Here is a 21,215-nt window from a genome sequence, read left to right as displayed (position 1 = left end):
TTGGTCAGCTCACACTGTTACCTCCATGTACCGCTTTCATGCTGCAGAACAGGACACATTATTGAAGAGCAGCACGTTCCACTGGAGGGAATCATTCTACTGATTAAATCAGTCGATAGAACCATGAGAGTGGAATTAATCTCTGTCCTCCTCGCCTCTTGTTTTACTGCTGTCCTCTACCTAGGCTTCCTCACCAGTGTGGTTTTGGATTACAAATAAACCCTGCACTCCATGATGCCACATGCTTTCAATGGCAAATTATGGCAGAAGCACATCCTCAGTGTGGAGGGTATTTTTTTAGCTCTGCGTGAATTGTTCCTCCAAAAAAATATATCACTGATGTAACATTTGTGATCCCACAATGGAAGAAAAATGGATGAAAGGAGGACAGGTTAAAAGGGAGAGTATAATGATGGATTGTTGGTTGGGGGAAGGAGGTGGGGCTTGCAAAGCAGGGTGGATGGCGTTCCCATCTGTGAACTCCACCTTATGCACGCTCATAGGAAACCCCTTCCAGTGGTTGCACACGGCACGCAGCGCTTTAAGGCTGCAGCACGACACACAAACGTAGCCTGTGATGTAGGAGGATGATGACAGGAGAGAGGAGGAGGAGGCGAGGGGGGAGGGGGAGACAGCCTGCGAGAGTGCCGAGTGAGCGAGCGAGTGAGTGAACGGGAGGGAAAGGGCAGAGGGAGAGGGAGAGAGTGAAAGGGTGAGATAAGCAGAGAGAGCAGCATCTCTTCAGAGCATTCGGCTTGCAGAGGCTCAGTAAGCTGGAAGGCAGAGTAGAGGTGGAGGAGAGCACCAGCACCTTACCGAAGGGGGCGACACCAAACCACACCTCTCTCTCTCACACACACAGACACACTCTCACACGTCACAAATGCATTCGTGAGGAGGCGTAAGGCTCAGGAGGAGGACTACCACATACACTCGCGCTGTTTTTGCTGGCTTTGCAAGGCTTTGGAGAGCTGTCTCTTGAAGACTGGACCAGAGCTGTATTCATTGCTTCATCCATCCTTTCCTTCCTCACTGCACTTCATTCCTCCAACAGAGAAGCAGCTCTCTTTCAAAAACCCTTGCTGACTGGCTCTCTGTCATTCATCTAACCTCTGATCTGTAGGTTTCTCTCTGGAAGCATTTCTGCTTTCACTCCTTTCAGCCAAGAAACCAAGAGACACCAAGAACAACTGAGAAACCGACCTTTTGGACCGCAATCATGAACTTCCTACGACGACGCCTCTCGGACAGCAGCTTCATGTCCAACCTGCCCAACGGCTACATGTCAGACCTCCAGAGGCCCGACCCGCCTGCTCCTCCTCCCCCCTCCGCCTCCTCCCCTTCCCAGCAAGGTGAAGCTCCAGCAAATGCTCCCGCCCCTGCCCAGTCCCCAACTGTAGCTCCAGCAGCGTCCCAGGCACCAGCAAGCTCGCCTGCACCCCAAGAGCGCCGTCTAAGCCAGCAGGCTCAGCAACCTCCACAGGCCCAGTCCTTCTCTTCTGGTGGCTCCTCTGGCTTCTTCAGCTCCTTCAGCTCCATCACCAATGCTGTCAAACAGACAGCCGCATCTGCCGCTGGGTTTGTGGAGCAGTCGGCTCCTTCCCCTTCCCTCTCCAAGAAGTTCAAGACCCTGTTGGTCATTGATGAGCCTCAGCATGAGTGGTAAGCGTTTGGATGCAAGTGGTTTTAATGATGGATGGAGTGTTGTCCAACTGGCTGCTTGGAAGTTGAGGAAGTTGGCGGTTATGTTGACTGGCATACTATTTCTGAGTTTTTGGGATGCTGATTTGGTGTAGAAAATGTTTGGTTTAGAGTCAGCCAGAAGGAATATGATTTACTGTTTATTCCAAAAAGCTTATTTAAGTGTCTGTTAAATGGCTTTATACTGACTGACTTAATGTTGGTGGACAAACAGAGATTTCTGACCTTTTGTGAACTATGGCAAACTTAACCCTTTCTGCTAGCACCACATTGTTGTTTCAAGTCATTCATAAGCATTCATTTACCCAAAAAGAGTTGATATTATGAGGGTTATTGGTTATGGTATTGGATGGCTGCACTTATGGCATACTTTACAATACTGGAAACCTTATTTTAGGAAGTATGTAAGACTTATACTGGTAAAGGTACAAGCCTAAGATGTTGTGGAGTGTGGTCAAATGGCTTTCATTGTTTAGTATCCCACCTGAAATAATTTTCTATGGCTAAAATGTAATGTAAAGGAGCACATGAATAATGAGCATGAGTAAATTCTGATTGTTTTCGAGACTGTCTCCAAGGTCAATATTGAGAGGTCGGATTCATCCCAGTAAGTCTAAAAGAGACTTCAACTTAACGAAAAATAATCCATCAACTGATGAACACTGTGTACAGTATGTGGTATTAGAACAGCTTTAAGTTCATACTTATGTCCTCCTCTGTGCTTTCTGTATGTGTTTTAATGTATTGTTTTCTGCTCTCTGAGGCTGCTCCCAAAATAGAAACAGCTCCATTAATCTAAGTAGACACACCAGCTTTTCTCTGGAGTTTTTCATTCACACACCCCTCCACCCTGCACTGTCACCTGTCTCTGTTTCTGTGTCTTTGTGTGAGCCGTTATGACACCATGGGTGTCCATATTCATGCCAATTTTCGTGTGTGTGTGTGTGTGTGTGTGTGTGTGTGTGTGTGTGAGAGAGAGAGATAGAGAGCTATGAGTAACTGCCATCATCTATTAACAGTAGAAGTTAGCTAACAGGATGATATCCTCATGCTATTAAGTGATACATCATACACTGTCGTATAAGTGCACGTAGCTTTGAATAAAACATTGCCTACTTTGAGTGAAATGTAAGCTTTCGCCCTGGTAATAATGTTGCTATCCCCCTGGCTGCTTTCTCCTGCAAATCATATATTCAGCCCGTGAAGGTTTTCTGAATGGGTGCTGATGATGGATTTTACAACCATTCATTGCCGTCATTATCTATGCAGCTTCATCTTGTTGCCCTTGTGTTTGGTGGCGATGTGATAAAGTTGCTGGTAGATGAGACAGTTTTGACCTTTAACTTTAATGGACACTGTGGAGTGTGTTCAAATGGTGGTTGTGGTTTGGTATCCCCATATGAACCATGTGCTATGGTCAAAAGCATAATTTAAGAAGCAAGTAAAAGACTCAAAGTAGAGATATTTTTCAAGACTGTCTGTCTCTACACTGAAGTTGCATGTATTCAAGCCAACAAGTGGCCACACATGCATGTTGAGTTCCACTGGTTAATCTCTATATTCTGTATGAAGGCTGGGAAATGGTCAAAAGCCCCTCAAGATATTAATGGACCTTGAGTTGAGATTGGCTGGTTAGTGTTGGAATGGGTTTGGAAATATTGGCTATATTAATCCGCCTTCATTTGAAAGACTGTGTTCTTCATCTTCACAGTTTCTCTTGTAAGTTAGATAGATCAGTGAATCTTCGACATATTAAGTGACTAAAACATGCTTCTTGTACTTTTTGGGATGGTTCCAGTGGAAATGCGTGATACTGTTATTTGAGCACCATGCATTTTAATGCTTTGTCACTATTCCCCATTTTGGCACAAATTCCAACCCCTTAAAATGAGCTCTGCTGCAGAATTTAATGCTATAATACTGTTTACATATTGGAATAATTAACATGAACGGTTGCAATCTTCCATTGATTAAGTAATGTCTAAGTAGCAGACACAGGTACATGAATTTAACTGAATGGTGCTTTCTCCTTAGTGCACTAGGTATTGTTCCCAACACAATCAGTACAGGATTAACTTAAAATGGTGCATAATTCATGTGCGGATACATGCATGAATACTGAAGCTCTATCACTCCACACTAACTGAAAAAGACTGGCAGCGCAACATTATGGTAATCCTGCATCTCTTGCTGTGAGTGTTTTGGAGGCATATGATTGGATGTCTGCCACCATCATGATGTGGTTCGGTCTGCATGTGAGACACTGCAGAAAAGAGGCGCTTGAATGCATGGCTTTCTTTAACACAGTCATGCTTTTACAGAAAATGTAGGGACAGTAATTGAGAACTGCATAAATATCAGCATATGCTTATTCAAATGCATATAATTCTCTCATTTGAATTGTAAACTAATAGATTGTAATGGAAATACATTGAAATACAAGAGTTGGGTTTCGATTTAAATTTGGAAGTTTTCATGGAACATGGTGGTTGTCTTGGACGATCACATTGTTGCCCCTCTAAAGCACTTCAAACAATGTGGCTTGACTAACATAATGTACTTTATAGTTATTCCCAATTTGCAGGGGCTTGTCCAGTCTTTTTTGATTGGGGTGTCCCAACTGGAGCACAGACATAGGCAGGGGAGGTCGTGCTGGGTATGGGCACATATAGTTAAAAGTTAAGTTAAAAGTATACAGTTGTAATATTGCTATACATCATCTTTTTAACTTTCAAAAGAAGCACCACAGAGTGGACACACAAGTCTTAGTTTAATTCTTCAAGGGCTATAAATTGTGTTTGTCCAAAGTCACAACTAAAGACACTAACAAAAACAGGGCTGCATTCAAATTTGAAGAAAAACTCACGCCTCTGACAGCGCAAGCCAAGAATGATTAAGGATATTTGGGTCGGCACCTGGGATTCTAGGTTGCCACCCTTCTGGGTGCCGCCCCACCCATTTGTGGGACATGTCCAGCATACACAGAAATTCATAACAAGTGACTGCACAATTCATTTTATGGTACAAAGTCCATGCTTAAACAATGTAGAGATTGATCCAATGTGGAAATAAGATGTAGGTTTTGAAATATGTCCAATCAGTGCCTCATCTCTGCCCTGAGCCACACAAAATATCCCAAGATACAAATGGCAAGGACACGAGCTGCTTTGCCAAGTAAGCAGTCTTATTTTACCGTAAAGTAACATATTGTGTCCTCACTTGCATTGTTTTCACACAACCTCCAGTTTTGTGGGTAAACAATATTTTATCCAGAGAGCTCCTCATAAATATTAATGTTGTATATTTGTTGGAGATGCTCGCAGACAGAGCTTCCCTTAAAGCATCAGAGCCAGGGAGGCATTCTGTTTAGTGTTATTGATTTTCCACCCAGCAAAGAGCTGGACTCCAGGCTCTCTGTAATATGACTTAGAAAACAGAGAGTTGCACAGCAAACGCCCACTCCTGGAATGACTCTGTATGTTGTCCTCATCAAGGTTACATTCTGGTAAATAAAACAGGGAGACATGTTAGTTTGTCTCTCCAGACACAAAAATAAAGTTTTTTTTGAGCTACTGAAGGATACATTAATCCTCTAGCGAGATATATAATATGCTATCTGTTAGATGGAGTGGTTATATTACTGTTATATGTTTCTAAGACATTTATTTGGCAGGCAACTTTGCCCAATTAGTGCATAATATATCTTGGTGAGAAGAAGTTGGCCTAGAGCCTTTCAGCCAGTGGTAAACAATGGCAGGGACTCTATTTTCATGACTTAAACAACTGCCTTGCATTATTTACAAAGTAGAACAGCTGCTTGTGGAATTTATTTGAATTATGAGCCAAAATAGAATTACTTACTCATGGTTTTATAGCACTTCCAACCAGTCCAGTTGTAGTTTTCATCCATTAGTGTCTCTTACGGAATGACAAAGGATATATTTTGTATTCATCATTTTTGAAGGAATACCCTCCCCCCTCACAAATACAGAAATGTAACTTTTAACAGTAGATGTTGCACAGCAAACATTTACGGGAGTGACCAAATATCAAAGGATGTCTCTGTCTTTCTGTGTCTCTGAAGACCATGTTGATATCAGTAGACTCTCTGTCGCAGTAGAGCTAATACTTACTTATCATCTATCTCAGAGTGACAACAAAAAAACATTAAACCATATGTCATAGAAGTCCCTCCAGGTAATGCTGAGATAATTGGTTCAAAAGATCAGGGAAGGGAAATACAATCATAGTTGTGGTGATCTTTGACCTCTGACCCCCAAATTCTAATTTGTTCATCCTAGAGTGGAAGTGCCAAATTTGGAGATATTCCCCCCAGGCATTCTTTTGATATTTTGTTCACAAGACTGGAACAGATAAATGGTTAATGACGTTGGGGTAATGACCCCAGCTAAGGTAATACAGTAAAGTGGTATCATACCTTCACATTGACCACAAACCCCTGAGCATTAGACCAACTATAGACCACTAGATCAACATATTCATGCAGAGGGCTGAAAATGATTGTCAAGCGGTAAGTATTGTGAGTTTCCACAGTTATTACAAAGTGATTTATTGATGTTACAGGAGAACTTCTGTGTTGTGTTGGTTAGAAAGGAATGACGCCACAACATCGGGATTCTCTTTATAGTATACCACAGTTAAAGGGGTAGTTTGTTTGTTTTGTTTTTTTTTCATTAATATATTGTGGGGTAGTGACAGACATAACATAAATATAATTAAAAGAATATGATAAATCAGGAGGATGGATGATGATAATGACCTCGCCAAAACATTTTGCACACAACCCTCCAACAGGAAGACATACAAATGAGGTGAGAGGAAGGGTAAAAGGAATTTGTAGAAAACACCACAGAAGAAGAACTAAAGGAGTGGCTGTTGACAACAACACCATAACATTTCAACATTTTTGGAGGTCTTCACTGTCACATAATAGCTATTACCTGGTAAATTTTGTTTAATGCTAACGGCAAGATGGTAAAATACAAGGTCTATATAATACCCTGTTATACTGATATAGTTAGTGTGGATAATATGAATGAGGGGGTTTTACTTTCTCTTCCTCTCAGTCTTCTCCCTCTTCTGTCTTCTTGCAACTTTCCAACATATTAAACTTCTTTGATTGCCCAAGTTGAATTTCCCCTTGCAGATCCATTCGAACTTGACATCATTAAATAGATGAAAATGGCGTTAAATGTGCATTTAATTGCTAATTGACTCAGGACACGCAGTTATAAACATGCCATAACTCTTAATAACACTGGCATCCCCTTTAAAACAGCTATCAGTTGCACAAGCGAGTGCTATGACTCTCTATATCTAACCGCTCATTTCTCAGCTTTCAAATATCGACTGTGCCACATCTGATGGCTTAAACTGACTGTGCCTCAAAAAGGGACCTCAGTGTGAGTCCAGCAATAAATCTGCAAGATGAAAGAGTAACTGTTTTTTGCAGGCATTTTAGGCAAGAGAGTGTGTGTTTGATATAAGCCTTATGTAACAGACCCAAGCCCTTTGAGGTGGCTGAGGGAACAGTCCGTGTCCTCCTGGGTGACTCAAGGTGATGTCAGCACAGAGGGGAAAGAGGATTTAGGAAGATGGAGGGACAAAATCTTGGAATCTCCTTTTGCTGTTTTTCTGTGGATGTCTATGTCTTCTTGTTTGTTTCGCCCCCCCTGTGTCTATTTTCTCTTTGTTTCCTCTCTCGGCCTTTTATCATGACAGTGTCACTGTGTATGGCTGGAAGGGAAAGTGCTCCGGGTTCACGATGCAATGAAGTAATCAGAAGAGACATGGTGATTCAGCAGTTTCAGCCCAAAGGCCACATCTGCTCTCTTTCCTTTGCTCTCTCTATCTGTCTGCATCTCGCGCCCTCTTTTTGACTCCCCACTCTTTATCTCTCTATTTATGTACCGAGGACGTACAGTACTCTGCAGATTCTGCCTGAGTACCACTGACTCTTTTTACCACCTTTATTGCGTAAACACCCATCAGAGGAGATGCTTTTGGACTGTTGACTTTTGGATATGAGTCATAAAGGAGAGGGTTTTGTCAATTTGACTGCAGGTTGACGCACAGTTGGTTGACGAGCATGAGATTGATGGGGAATGTCATCCAAATGTCCTGCAGCTAAAACTTGAACTTTAAGTGCTGCTTTCTCTGGCTGGTTCTTGAAAGCACACTGATTAGCAAACACGTATATTTGTAGTCGCTTCGAAAAACTGACAGGTCTGTAAACATAATTTTTTTTGTAGTTATAATTGCATCCTTGAAAAAATAAGTCCTTTCTTCACAAACTGAGGGTTGTGTGTGATTCTTGTTTAGTTTTCAATTTCTTTCATTGTTCAGTAACTTCTTGATTTAGTTTGTCATTCATACATCTTGCCTTTGTGTCCCCCTCGTGTGATTTTTGTGCACCGCCCTTCTTACTTTTTACTTGTCTGATTCCCTTGTGTCTATTCTCTCTGTTTCTTCTGTGCCAATTTGTTTCGCCAAACTTCTCAGCTCTTTTTCCTGACAGACACTTCTCATGGATCTTCTAGTGTATTTTAATTGTTTTATTGAGCCTCATACATTTTCCTTTGGATATTTACATTCCATGGTCTCATCTCATTAAGCCTTTTGTTTTTGCCTTACTTGTTTTAATGTATTAAATCCATCTCCAGTCAGCTCTTGGGTACTCTAATTTTGTAGACGTACAAAATGTAAAGGAAAGTGAAAAACTAGAACAAAAACACAGAAATCAGGAAAAAAACAGCATAAAAACCTGCACCAAGACCAGAAGTCCTGTCATCAGTTATTTGTAAAAGGCTTGAATTACGATAAGTTTTCAATTTCAAGTTTCCAATTTGGTTGAAGTCATTTTTGTTTCTGTGTTGTATTTTCCTTGGCCCATTCTACATCCTCCACAAGTCACTGTAATGATAGCAGACAACTGTGAGAGACTGACCCAGAAACATTCAGGACATCAGGTGCAGTTTAAAAAAGCTCTCTCTTTACTGGCATACAGGAAGTCAAAACAGAAACATAACCTAAACAGTAAGAGGAAAAGCAATATTGCAAATATCCAAAAAACAGCAAGGTCACAAAAAACTTAGATAACGAGTAGCTGGAGAGCAATGCAGTGTCAAGGATTAACAGAAGCCCTTTTTTACATAATGATTCTGCAACACGGTTCAAAGCTCACTATGTTTTTGTGCTTTTACACAAGTTACGCAGTGGCATAAGATCAGTGCCCCAGTGTCACATTTTTACATGATGTTCCGTTGTTAAGAAACCAAAAGGGAGACAACAGCAGTGACGTGCTACAGAATAGAGAGTGAAACATGCATTAAAATCATGACAGTAGTGGCAATTTAGTCAATTTAAGTGCATTTCCTAATTAACCTTGCTATACAGATTCTGAAGACTCAAGCAAAGTTGCTTTGTATGCCACATGAAAAATGCCGGGCTCCAGCCATCATCGATCCTGCTTGTTTGTCACACGAATAAGATGTTATCACTTGTCAGGTGTCTGTTTCAGCCTGCGAGCCCAGTCATTTTACATTGATCCTGTTACACATCCGTTGCTGCCTCCAATGCACACTCAGTTGCAGGTTCTGTCACACCATTATGCCTACGTGACATTAACATTGGAGGCAAGATGTTAAGGTGCGTTTAAGTCCATTCATGAACTGGTATTGTAAAAGGCTGGCAAATGATGGGGTGAAGCAAAGGTTTATGAACATTGTGTCTAATAGCATAATTAGGGGCAGGTGTAATGAAACTGAAACAGCAGGGGATGTTAGCCTTTAAAATAAAACAGGACAAGTAATGTACAAGATGAATAGATTGTTTCAGGTACAATGAACTCACAGCAGCTGTTTTTCTATTTTTCCTGCTGACAGACGAATGGTGTGAAAAACGTAACTACACAGCGCAGGGAGAACACAAGAGATGACCCACGTATTTGTTGAGGTTATTTGGTTTCCTGTGGTTCCAGGACAGAAAATATATTGTTTTTATTGACCTATCATCAAAATGGATCCAGACCATAGACTGTATAAAATATGGACGTAGTATCCGTGACGTCACCCATCTTTTCCTGAGAGCTGTTTTGAAGCCAATCGACAGCAGCAGACATATTGGAAATGCGGAACTCAACTAGGCAGAGTGTGATGTAAAGAGGCAGGGTGTGAGCCTCCTAGCCAACAGCTATGTGTTCCAGACCGGGAGTCACATCAGTCATGTCCTTATATGGGCAAAAACTCAAAATCTAAATATCTTCTGAACCGTCACGTTAGAAAAAAAATCACCCCCCGTACAGTGTGTGCTGATAGAGAGATTAGCTTCGTAGGGCCAAGCTGTTTTTTCAACCAGGCTATAAACGTGTTTATTAATGTTGCAAAGATCGTGTTTTTCCCATTCATGTCTATGTGGTTTCCGGTGTTTCTGCAGCCAGCCTCAAGCGGATTCTTGATGTATTGCAGTTTATAACACTTCTGCATGGGCTTCATCGTTTGAGACCGGAGGTTGCCGCTTGACCCAGACTGAATGTAACCACAGTGTTTGGTTTATTACTGTGTGTTGCATTCATCCATGTGTTGAAGAAATGTTCTTCATCAGCAGTGCAGACAGGAGTACACAGTGAGAGCAGGTGGGGAGGCGGAGCCTTTGTCAACACACACACACACACACACACACACACACACACACACACACACACACACACACACACACACACACACACAAACACACACACACACACACACACAAACACACACACACACACACACACACACACACACACACACACAAACACTCACTCACTCACTCACTCACTCACTCACACACACACAGAAAAATATTCACAAGCATCTCTATTCTCTGTTCCTAATTTCTGTCTTGCTATCATACAATATATGAAATAATTTCCCACAGGGATTCTGCGTTTTTCAGTGATACGAAGTTCCTCGTTACAGCTCACTGAGTTTACTATAGAGGAGCAGTTTGGGAATAAAGCAGTTCATTGTACAAGCTTTTTTGCAAAGAAAAAATATTTCCATTGCTCTCTAAGTACACCTTTTTCACAGCACACCCACATGCAGTTACAGCTTTTACTCTACAAACTACTATCAGGCCTGATAATTTTCAGGGATGCTTGTGATTTCTGTGGGATGTAGGTTTCACCTCGTGGCATCATTGTTCTCAGCTGCGGGTTACATTCCACACACATTCAGGCCGAGAACTGACCTTTTTACAGCCCATGGCAATGTCATATTGACTTCATAGGTTTCTCTTGCATTTGAGCTTGTACCTTTCAGCTTTTGTCAGACTAGACGGGTGGCCTTTTTAGCTCAGGGATGAGGCAGAAACAGCTCCAAGGTAACTGTAACCTTGCACCTTCCTTAAAAGGACATGATTTAAAATAACAACTAAATTGAACCTTTTGGGGGTTTTATCCAGAATGTTCTTACATGAAATGTTTCATTTGCTCTAATGGAAAAATGCAAAAGTAGCATAATGTTTGTCATAATCTTCAATGAACAGCCAGTTTTTCTTCTAGTAATGAAGCCTGAGGTGGCCACACAATGTTTTTATTTCATTTTTGTGTGGCCACACTATGTAGGCTTTGTCTACGTCAAGAGTCTAATACATGAGAAAGATTACAGAACTGTTAAAGTTAAATTTCAAACAAAATCATCTTGGCATCTGAAACACAAGCTGCAAGATAAAGTAACTTTTATTATTATTTAAATGACTGAATTTTGGATTGCTTATCTATTAGATATTTTTTTTTATTTTCTTGAAAAATTACACAGGCATAATCATATTATTCAGAGTAGAATTTAGCTCTGGTGTTATTGTGTAGCTTTCATAATTAGCATATTCATGATTAGCATTTTCATGATTAGCATTCTCCAATAAGCCTAAGACTTCTCTATGAGGAATACCTAAGTAAACAGAAAGCTTGTACTTGCTCCCATGAGGCCAGACTGTGACTGAAAGCATATTGGTGGCAGTGGCTTTGTCAATACCGTCTGACTAATAACAAGCTTTAAAAAGACCTTTTTTCCCACAGGACAGTTAAGCATAAAGATCCCCATTAGCCCAGAGTATGTCAGGAGAAGCAGTTAGCCTTTTAGCTAATTTGTTTGCAACCGTAAAGACAATATTCTGTCCATGTACTAATTAGTACATTGTGTCTGAGTTTACTTTTTCTGTTTCTTCACACTTTTAAGTACAGTACATTTAATGGACAACTAGATTATTACAGGACTTAACAATAGGTACTAAAAAACTCTGATTTACGGTTATGAGAAACAAGTAAGAAAGGAAATTAAATGAAACAAAAGCTTTGATATTTATATTGATGAATATTTTTAGAGTTGTACTAAAAATAGTATGTTTTGTGGTAGGTTTATCAAGCTATTTAGGCTTAACCAAGCTAATTAGAGTAATCTTTTAGTTGACATGTTAGCTAGCATGATAGCTGTTTTAGTAATTCTGTTCAGGTTCATGGTGGCCTGACTTTCCCCCACTGACTCTTACACTCAACTTGCTTTCTTTTTCATCTTCTAAAAAAATCACAGTTAATCTGATGAAAGCTTTTTAGCCATTATCTGTGCCTCTGTTAGAACTGGAGTAGGACTTGTTTAGTGATGCTCACAATGATTATCTGTCCACTGTTGTTTGCTAGCATTGTTTTTTCTCTTTGAACCTATTTGGATGGGAACATTTTGTCTAAGGCCAGTGTCAGATGTAGCTTACCTGTTTCTACTAACTCTAGGATTATACTAAGTGCTGGAAATTACATATGCCAGTAAAAAAATTAAGGTCTATCATCATTTAAAATCAAAAACTACCAGAATATCTGCTCAATTTGTGTCAACACATTGGTTTGTTTTGGTTATGTAAGATCACTCCCTAAAAACTATAAGCAGAGGCAGTGACTTCAAGGGAAATTAATGTCTGCACTAGACTTTGTACTATTTATGGCTTGAGGTGTGTGCATTAAGTTGATTAAATGTCACCCTTGTGGTCGGCACAAGAATTATTAGTCAGTTCAATTAATTATTAGTATTGATATTGTTGCAGGCCCATATTGCGACTGTATGTCTGGTTAACGACTACTACCATAATGCTATGCCTTGATCAGTATTTCGATCAAGAAAATGGAGATAAAGTAAAACAACACATAACCAGCACAGTGGATGTTAACCTGCAAGGGGTCAGAAGGCTGATAGTGCTAGCTCTGCTAATGGTACCCACATGCAGCAAACCAAATTTACATTGTTTGCCAGTAGATTCTTTGATCAGCTGTTTGGTCGAGTCAAAGAAATTGTGCTCAATTTTGACTGTTTTCTGAGAGATTTCTTATGTTTAGACTATTCAGTTAGTTTGAATTTCAAGATCTGTTTAAACGGCAAGGAAATGAGTTGCTCCTACTTACGCCAGCAGTTGGAAAAATACTTTACTCCAAAAAAAGTCACTCTACCCAAAAAGTTATACTGAAGCCATTGAAAATTAGTGCAATACACTTCATATAAATGTACGTCAGTAGCTATGAATGTTTCAAAAACCAACATTTCTACAATTATTACAACACCAGGTGAGATCAGTTATGCATTATACATGCTGGTCTGGATATTACAGTTAGTTTAATACAATATTGCATCTGACCTTTAGTCTGATTGAAGCATGTACATATTGCATTAACAGACCTCTCCAGTCCTCTTCTGTTGAATAGCCTCTTCATAGGATGAGGAAGGCACTATTAATGAGCAGCTGATTACCAGGGCAGGTCTTTGTAGATCTTTTTATTAGAGGGTTTTATGAGAGCTACTTCACAATTGATTTGAATGTTTTTTAATTTTATATTTGCAACCAATCTTTAGTAAATTTCAGGAAATCAATGTAAAATAGGGCTTAGTTTAACCCAGGTTTTCTATTTTAAAACCTCATACAGTACTGACCATGATAGAGCAGTGCTCTCTGTGAATGCTTTAGTGGGCTGATAGACCAACAGAATGACCTTTACCATCTGCTGTTTCAAATTAAAATCATATAGAAGAAGGCGGCAGGAAAATCATCTGTTTGTTGAATAATGCTAAGACAGTAGGACTGTATTGCTTTAGTTCATAGTATGTCTGACTGTATTTGTGTTTGGTGCTTCTCTGAGCCCAATGCAGTATTCCAGGGATAAACCTGTTACTACGCATCAAGCATACCTAAGAGGGCCATAAACCAGACCAATCAGCATCACAACCCACAGTGAAACGGTGCGCTGTTGCTATGGCAACAAGTAATCTTCTCTAATAATCTCCTAAAATGCACCCTTGAAAGAGGCATTGAGTGATTTACAGAAAATTACTTTTTTCACATGCATAAGAAGCACAAATGAATGTTACTCCCTAAAAAGATGTGCACTCACACAGAAATGTAAGCTTGGGGCGCTGGTGGCCTAATGGTCTAGGCTCCCCACATACAGAGGCCATAGTCCTTGTTGTAGAGGTTGCCGGCTCGATTCCCGGCCGTGACCCTTTGCTGCATGTCTTCCCCACTATACTCTCCACATTTCCTGTCTATCTGCAGCTGTCCTGTCAATAAAGATAAAAACACACCAAAAATATAACTTTGAAAAGAAAAAAAAAAGAAATGTAAGCTTCCTTATCACATCTTAACCCTGCTTACTGTTGTCAGTGTCTCAATTAAACTATTGTAGAAAAACTATTATGTTAATAAGCATTTGCAATTTCAGTAAGAGGCAATGGCTAAATGCAAATGAGTAACCATGCAAACCAAAATGTTTTAAAAATTGCCATAATAGAGGATGGCAAGCTTTATAATCATGTAGAAATTATTGTTTCCCCCCTGCTGAAGCCTATTTTCGGACAGCCTCACCTGGAAGGAGAAGAAGAGTGACAGGGCGCTTGAGGGAGTTAAAACACTGCCAACTTTCTCACCTCTCCACACCCGGCAGATAGTGTGAAGTGGCCGTGAAGGTCAGATTGTCAGTTTTTAAAATGTACAAATTTACCTCGTGTAAAGCACTCCTGTTAAAGCATACTGGCCCCTTAAGTGCAGTACTTGAGTGTAAAGTGATTTTCATGTAGTTGCAATAAAGTCACATCAGCCACTTTGGCCCGGATGACTGTTATTGTACAGAATCAATGCAGAAATAAGTAATACTTTTGAGGGTCACGATTAGTCCACAGGGATATTTCTTAAAAAAACAAATACCATTAGTCTGATTGTCATTCTGCTTCATTTTATATTTACATTCAATAAATGCATGCAAACTACTCCGATATTCCGTATAGGCTCAAATACAAAGCCTGATATTATTGGTATATTGTGCCCAACCAGCAACTTTCCATGGGTGCACTGTGAATAGGGCATCTGCACCCTGATATTGAGTCATTTTGGACCATATGCAGTTCAGGCAATAAGGCTGCTTGACTTGGGAATGTGTTGTACTGGTAAGTTTGACCTTCTGCTAACAAAGCAAATATCTGAGGCAGATTTAAAAGAAAAAAGGACAATGAAAGGAAGCAGGGAGAAAATTAGTCTGGGTTTTACAACAATCTAACAACCAAATTTGTAAACCAATTTAAAGTTTCAGTTCATTCATGTATTTGAGTTCAACTGCAAGTATGTTTACAGCGTTAATATAGTGAACCAAAAAATGGTTGAATGTACTTCTGTGGTTCTCATTACGTTTACCTGGAGCTTGGTCATCTCAGCCTCTGATATGTCTGTTCTGTGATATGTAATTGAGTGACAAGGAAGTGTTGACATTCTGTCACTGAAGTGCAGCTACAGTAAAGTGCTCTTGAGAAAGTTATCCATCCCCAACCCTGCTGATTCTTATTAATAGAGTTAGCCAACCACTACACATCTGGACCCTCCCGTACGATACACTGTTGGAGTGGAGGGGAAATAATGCTGCTGATTCCAAGACAGAAAGCTTACACCTGATTGAGCCTTTGTTTGTGTTTACAGCATGAATATTCTTTCCTCCATGCTACTGCACTGGAAGTAGGCATAACCTTGCCACTGAGTCACATGATCAATCTTTTTATTACCCGGCTTTCTTATTTATCTTCCAGCTGTGCAAGATACTTGATTCTGATTGGTCAAGACCCCTTGCAACCCCTTGACGAGGGTTATTAACTTTCACTAACATGAGTAAAGTCAGTGGCAAACTAATCACACATCATGTCAAATCAATCCGCGGAAAAGAGTTCCGGCACATGTGCGTCTGATAGTTGAACCTTACCTTACGGTAAGGTGAGGTAAAACCATTAGTTTCTGTTCGCATCAAAACACTGTGACTAAATGTGAGTTTCGGTAGCATGCTAATTTGGCAGGTCAAACAACACAGATATTTAATGTTGGATCCTGTCCAGCAATCATAGCAATAAATAGAGCATGTCAGAGCAACTTTGAGTTAACAATCGCTACAAAGAAGCGTAAATGATGAGCAGGGATGATGACAGCAGCAGTGTTTAAAGTTGTGAAATTTGCCTTGTTTATTTTTAAAGGTGTGTGAACTTTAGAGCTTAGAGAAGGAGAGCTGGATGAGGACAGTTTAATGTTAAATCGACCACAACAGGCAGATAAGAATCCATGGAAGCCATAGAACACTGACTGAAGTGGGATCACTTGGACTGTTGTATACATAAATAATTTAAAATCAATAAAATAATCTTTTAATCAATATTATTTGCCAACGTGTCTATATCTTAAGTTAGTAGCCAGGTAATAAGTGGGACAATGTATGGTTAGCTGGTGGTTATGGGAAAAAGTTCCTGACAGGGTGAGACAAGACAACAAGGCATACATTATCCCTTAATATAGTGTGCGGGTTAAAGTAATTCAGTACTTCACTGGTTACAACAATGTGAGCTACTTAGTAAGGGATTATGTTTAGTGAGCAGGCTGTGTTGTGGATTGGAACCACAACAGGGTGAGCAGGACTCTGATGCAATAGAAAGGGTCCACTTATTAAACAGCCACTTACTTAACAAATGTTGAACTCCTATTGGATTAAAAACAATAATTGAATACAGTGAATTACAGTAATAGTTTGACCTGCGTCCAGGAGTTAACTCTGTTGCCCTCCTAAAATGAACTGTCTAAGCTATTATTACACACTACATCCTTCGCAACATCTGTTCTGTATAGCAACAGTCTGCTATTAAGAAATATAAGACCATTGCTATGAATGTTGCTGCGCAGAAATAAGTACTTAACACATCCATGTAATAAGCTAGTTTAATGTTTGTTTGTTTTTTAACTAAATATCAGTCTTTTAGTTTATATTTATAGTGGTTGGTGGTTGTGTTGTTCTCCTCAAAAATGTGAAGTTTTTCCCAACATATAGACAACAAAGTGCCAGTCTCACAAGGGTAAAAGAGAAAAGAGCAAAAGTGGGCAGTTTGTAATGATCTTCTACTATTTTGTCTATAGAAGATGTGCTGACATTTCATTTTCCTCAAAAAAGAAAGGTCAAATTTCAAACCATTTGCTGTGTTGTTCTACTTGTAGGGAATGTATCATGGGTAGATAGACTCACGTCCGTGACAGCTGAGTGGACTCCATCTGCTCATGTAGAGGTAGACCTTGACCTACAAATTTTCAGTCAAATTATTTTACAGGTACTACACAGGAGGTTTCTCTTGAAATTGGATTTGACTGAATTCTCTCTGGATTGTTTTGAATGTCCACCTGTCGTTTTGTATTTTCCTATGAAGGCTTTTGCAAATAATGGAACAAGGTTAGGCTGTTAGCTTACAAGTGGCTTTGCTTTTCACCCACTTTTACCGAGGTCAGTGATGGGAATTCAAAATCCAGTTTCTTTTTCACTCAAATTTTTCTTGAGTAGGTTAACCTTGTATGTCTACCAGCTCCTGCTAAAAAATGAAGTACTTTTTCACTCCAGGAATGACTGCTCAGTCCCAGAAATGAGCCTGCTTGAAAATAATTCAGCTAAATGTAGCATAGGGACTGTTAATTCAGAAGAAATATGATTGCAAACTTTTATCTAAATTGCCTAAGCTTTTCTTTTACATTCTATTACGTACTTAATGCCTTGTATACTTTTTAATTAGAGACTAACATTAAACTAACATTACTCACTAAGATATGCTTTCCACCATTGTTTCAGGAGATCTGGATAAGCAGAGCTTTTGTTTTTGTGTGTGTGCGTGTGCATGTGCACTTCTGAAGGAGAGATTGTCAGGGAACAGGGTTAGCACTTAATGTGATAAAACCACCTGCAGAGAGAAGGAAGTTATCCATCAAACATACATATTAAACTAATAAAGTGTGATTACAGCTGAGCAAAGTAGCCAGCAATCAGATCCAGGTCAGTGGTAATAATAGTTGATAGGTGCTCATGCAGAGCACTACTGTTCTGTTTTTTTTACAAAATGTCTATCAAATTAGAGTTCCCAGTGCTCTTTGGTTTCATTGTTTTAATGCCTGATATTAGGAATGCCATTGACAATCAGATCCAAACAGTTTGGACACAGACATAAAATATAGAGAACTGGAGACACTGCTGGTACATGCATCAATACCTGTAGTCACAAAATACACAGTGGTGCACTGTTCAATATTGTTGTGTTAATTATTCATATGTCCCTAATTGGATTTATAAGATGGACAATGCTGTTAAACTGTCATAAGGCTTACAGGCACGTCTAAATGCCCTGATTAATCACACATTTCTAAATATTTTCCAGGGGAAAATTATTGCAGAGGAGGTGTAAATGATGTCACGCCCACAGGTCAGATTTTCCATTTGAGCAAAATAATCAAAAAGTTTACTCTGACCAAATTGAGTACTGCTCACCTTGTACTGCATCATTGGGTAAAGCTGCCATACAGAAAAATGTCTTCTTCTACGGAAACATTTTAAAGGGAAATCTAAATGTTATATGACAGCAGTGGTTTTGCTCTGCTTTTCACAAAGGCGCAAATGGTTTATCTCTTCTATCCCAGTTGCCATGGGAACATACTAATTTGATTGTTTTGTATTTAAGAAGCTGGCACACAATATGTGCTGTTTTGTTGTTGTCTGTTGTGGACATTTGCAGCCCATAAAACTGATCATAACTTGGCATGCTTTCGCTAAGCCTCACACAAGTCCGTGCTTAACTGTTCTCCTACTGTTCACAGTGAAATGTGCTCAACAGTTTTTATGACATGGAGAAATTTACTCTTTATAAACTTAATTTATTTGCTGCACTGATACCACCTTATTGTGTGCGTTTCAATGACGTCTTTGCAGTTCCTGCCTCACATATTTTCATGCTAATCATGAATACCATTATTCCACATACATACCTCTGAGCTTCTAGACAGATTCAATAAGCTCTTTACACTACTGCACAAACTTATCTTAAATTGCTCTTTTCAGTCTGCTGAGCGCACCTGTTCATGAGAAGGTGCATGTTTGTGAGACTGCATCATCTGCATAATCAAGAGCCCTCCAAATTTGTGTTGCAAGCTACATATTTAGCTCTTCTAAGGGGAAGTTTTATCACTGTGAGTCTGTTATACAGGAGGTGATCACAAGGAATGCTACAGTACAGTCAAGAAATATTATATCTACTAAATTCTGTATCATTGATTTATTTAAACCCTAGGAAAACACATTGAAGGAAACCCCCAAGGACAATAATACCAGAAAAATCATCAAAGAAGACGATGGGGTCAATAAAACATGGACGGAATTTTCTGTTAAGCATGGTAAAGTAGCGATATGCACATTTAGTCCACTGAACAATTGAATGTTGTAACACTTGCTAGTCTGCACCAGCATCACTAGTTGTTTAAACAAATTATTAATGTGTTTTATAGTAGACTCAATAAGCCATCCAAATGGTTGTATGTAGGTGTAGCATAGCCACTACCCGTGGCGCTAGCTCCAGTTAATAGCTATTGTCAGAAGGCAAAAACGCTCTCCTTCCAGATGTGACCAATCAAAGGTAACAGATGGTATCTTGTACCGAGCACAGCTCAGTTTGTCAGTGTTTTGATCTAGAAAATGGAGATAAATTGTATGTAGCTTAGTCTGGTGAAACTGACATAAAAACTTGACCCCAGCAGTGCATAACCAGCATAGGCATGGAAAACTGAAGGCTGTTGGTGCTAGCTCTGCTCACAGTAGGCACACCCCAGCAAACCAATTTGACAATGTTGACCCACAGACTTTGATTCAGCATAAATTATGCTCAACTTTGTGTGCTTTCTTAGTCTGAATTTAAATTTCGTTTAAGCAATTTGGAAAAGAAAGAAAGACATTTTTTAGTTCTTTACATTTAGTTCTATACATTCTTAGCTCAGAGAACTTGTTAACACAAGGGGGGTTCCTGCATGAAGCTTAATGTTCCTTGTGTATAGCAGCTTCAACCATTGCCTTACACTCTAATTGCTCTGTAAATACACATAATTTGATCAGTGGTGCAGTGCAATAAGCTGACTGGGCGCGGGGTTTCTCCCCTTGAGCCCGCCCTGTATCAGCCCACTCAGAGCATTGAACAGACCTTTGGAAAAGGAAACACCTGACTCATGGCATACTAAGTCTACTGTTTTGATTAAACACAGGACTTCTAAATTATTTGGAGGTTTCCGTTATTCCCTCTGGCAGAACCTTAGATGGAGTGTCATTTCTTCGTGTCGCTTCCCTTTTCTCTGTGAGCTGTAAGAAGTTTCGGTCAGCCCGGCTTTGCTTTTCCTCCATTAAACCAGGGTCAAGTGTGAACTGAAGCTCCCTTAGTTTTAGAGTCAGTAGGGATTAGGGGGTATCTAATAGATACAAGGAGGGAGAAGTAGAAGGGGGAAATAGAGAGAAACCAGGGGACAGAACAGAGTGAATGACAGAGAAAGCTGGTTAGGGAGGGAGCAAGATAAGATGATAGAGAGAAGACGGGGGAGAAAATTAGCTCAGCAGAAGGAGAGATTGCCGATCCCTGTATGACGTCCGTAACCATTAGCTACTTATGGTGTATAACAAAAAGCTGTATCAAACAGGGCTCCAGGCCTTCCTCCCTTGGTAACAATCTTTCCAAGTCTATGTTGGCCTTGCCTCATCTTGCTTTCTCTCGCTGTCTCACTTCAATCCATATATTAGAGGTTCAATCCATCAAAGGATCAGATAGGCTTAAAGCCAGCCTGAGCCACTGGCTTCTTGTTTTTACACTGGCTCGTTGGTGCTGCCCACACATTTGTTGCCAGTATTGTTTTACAGAAAAACATTGAATACAGTACAAGATGTTTCCTATGTCTGGTATTGATTAACATGTTCAACCAAAGATATCTTAAACAGCATATCTTACAGAATGCACATATCCAATGAGGGGATAGGATCCTCATCATTTTTTTTAAGATTAATGTTCCTGTGGCAGTATGTGTATTTATGGTATTGTCTGCCTTTGCTAATTAAGTGAATGAAATAAATGACAGTTAAAGTACTTATTATATTGATCCAGGAAACAATACGATAT

At 39.8% G+C, this 21,215-nt stretch overlaps 1 protein-coding gene across 1 annotated transcript in view; it reads left to right on the top strand.

Annotated features, from left to right (window-relative positions):
• Positions 1-1,219: 1,219 nt before the first annotated feature.
• syn2b (synapsin IIb) overlaps positions 1,220-21,215 on the top strand; it is a 101,818-nt gene continuing 81,822 nt past the window's right edge. Inside the window, exon 1 of the mRNA XM_034675780.1 lies at positions 1,220-1,662. Coding sequence (XP_034531671.1) covers positions 1,220-1,662 — 443 coding nt within the window. The remainder of the gene's footprint in view (positions 1,663-21,215) is intronic.

This window comes from Notolabrus celidotus, chromosome 1 (assembly GCF_009762535.1).
Source record: "Notolabrus celidotus isolate fNotCel1 chromosome 1, fNotCel1.pri, whole genome shotgun sequence".
Taxonomy (NCBI): domain Eukaryota; kingdom Metazoa; phylum Chordata; class Actinopteri; order Labriformes; family Labridae; genus Notolabrus; species Notolabrus celidotus.
This window is presented reverse-complemented; position numbering and strand designations above follow the sequence as displayed.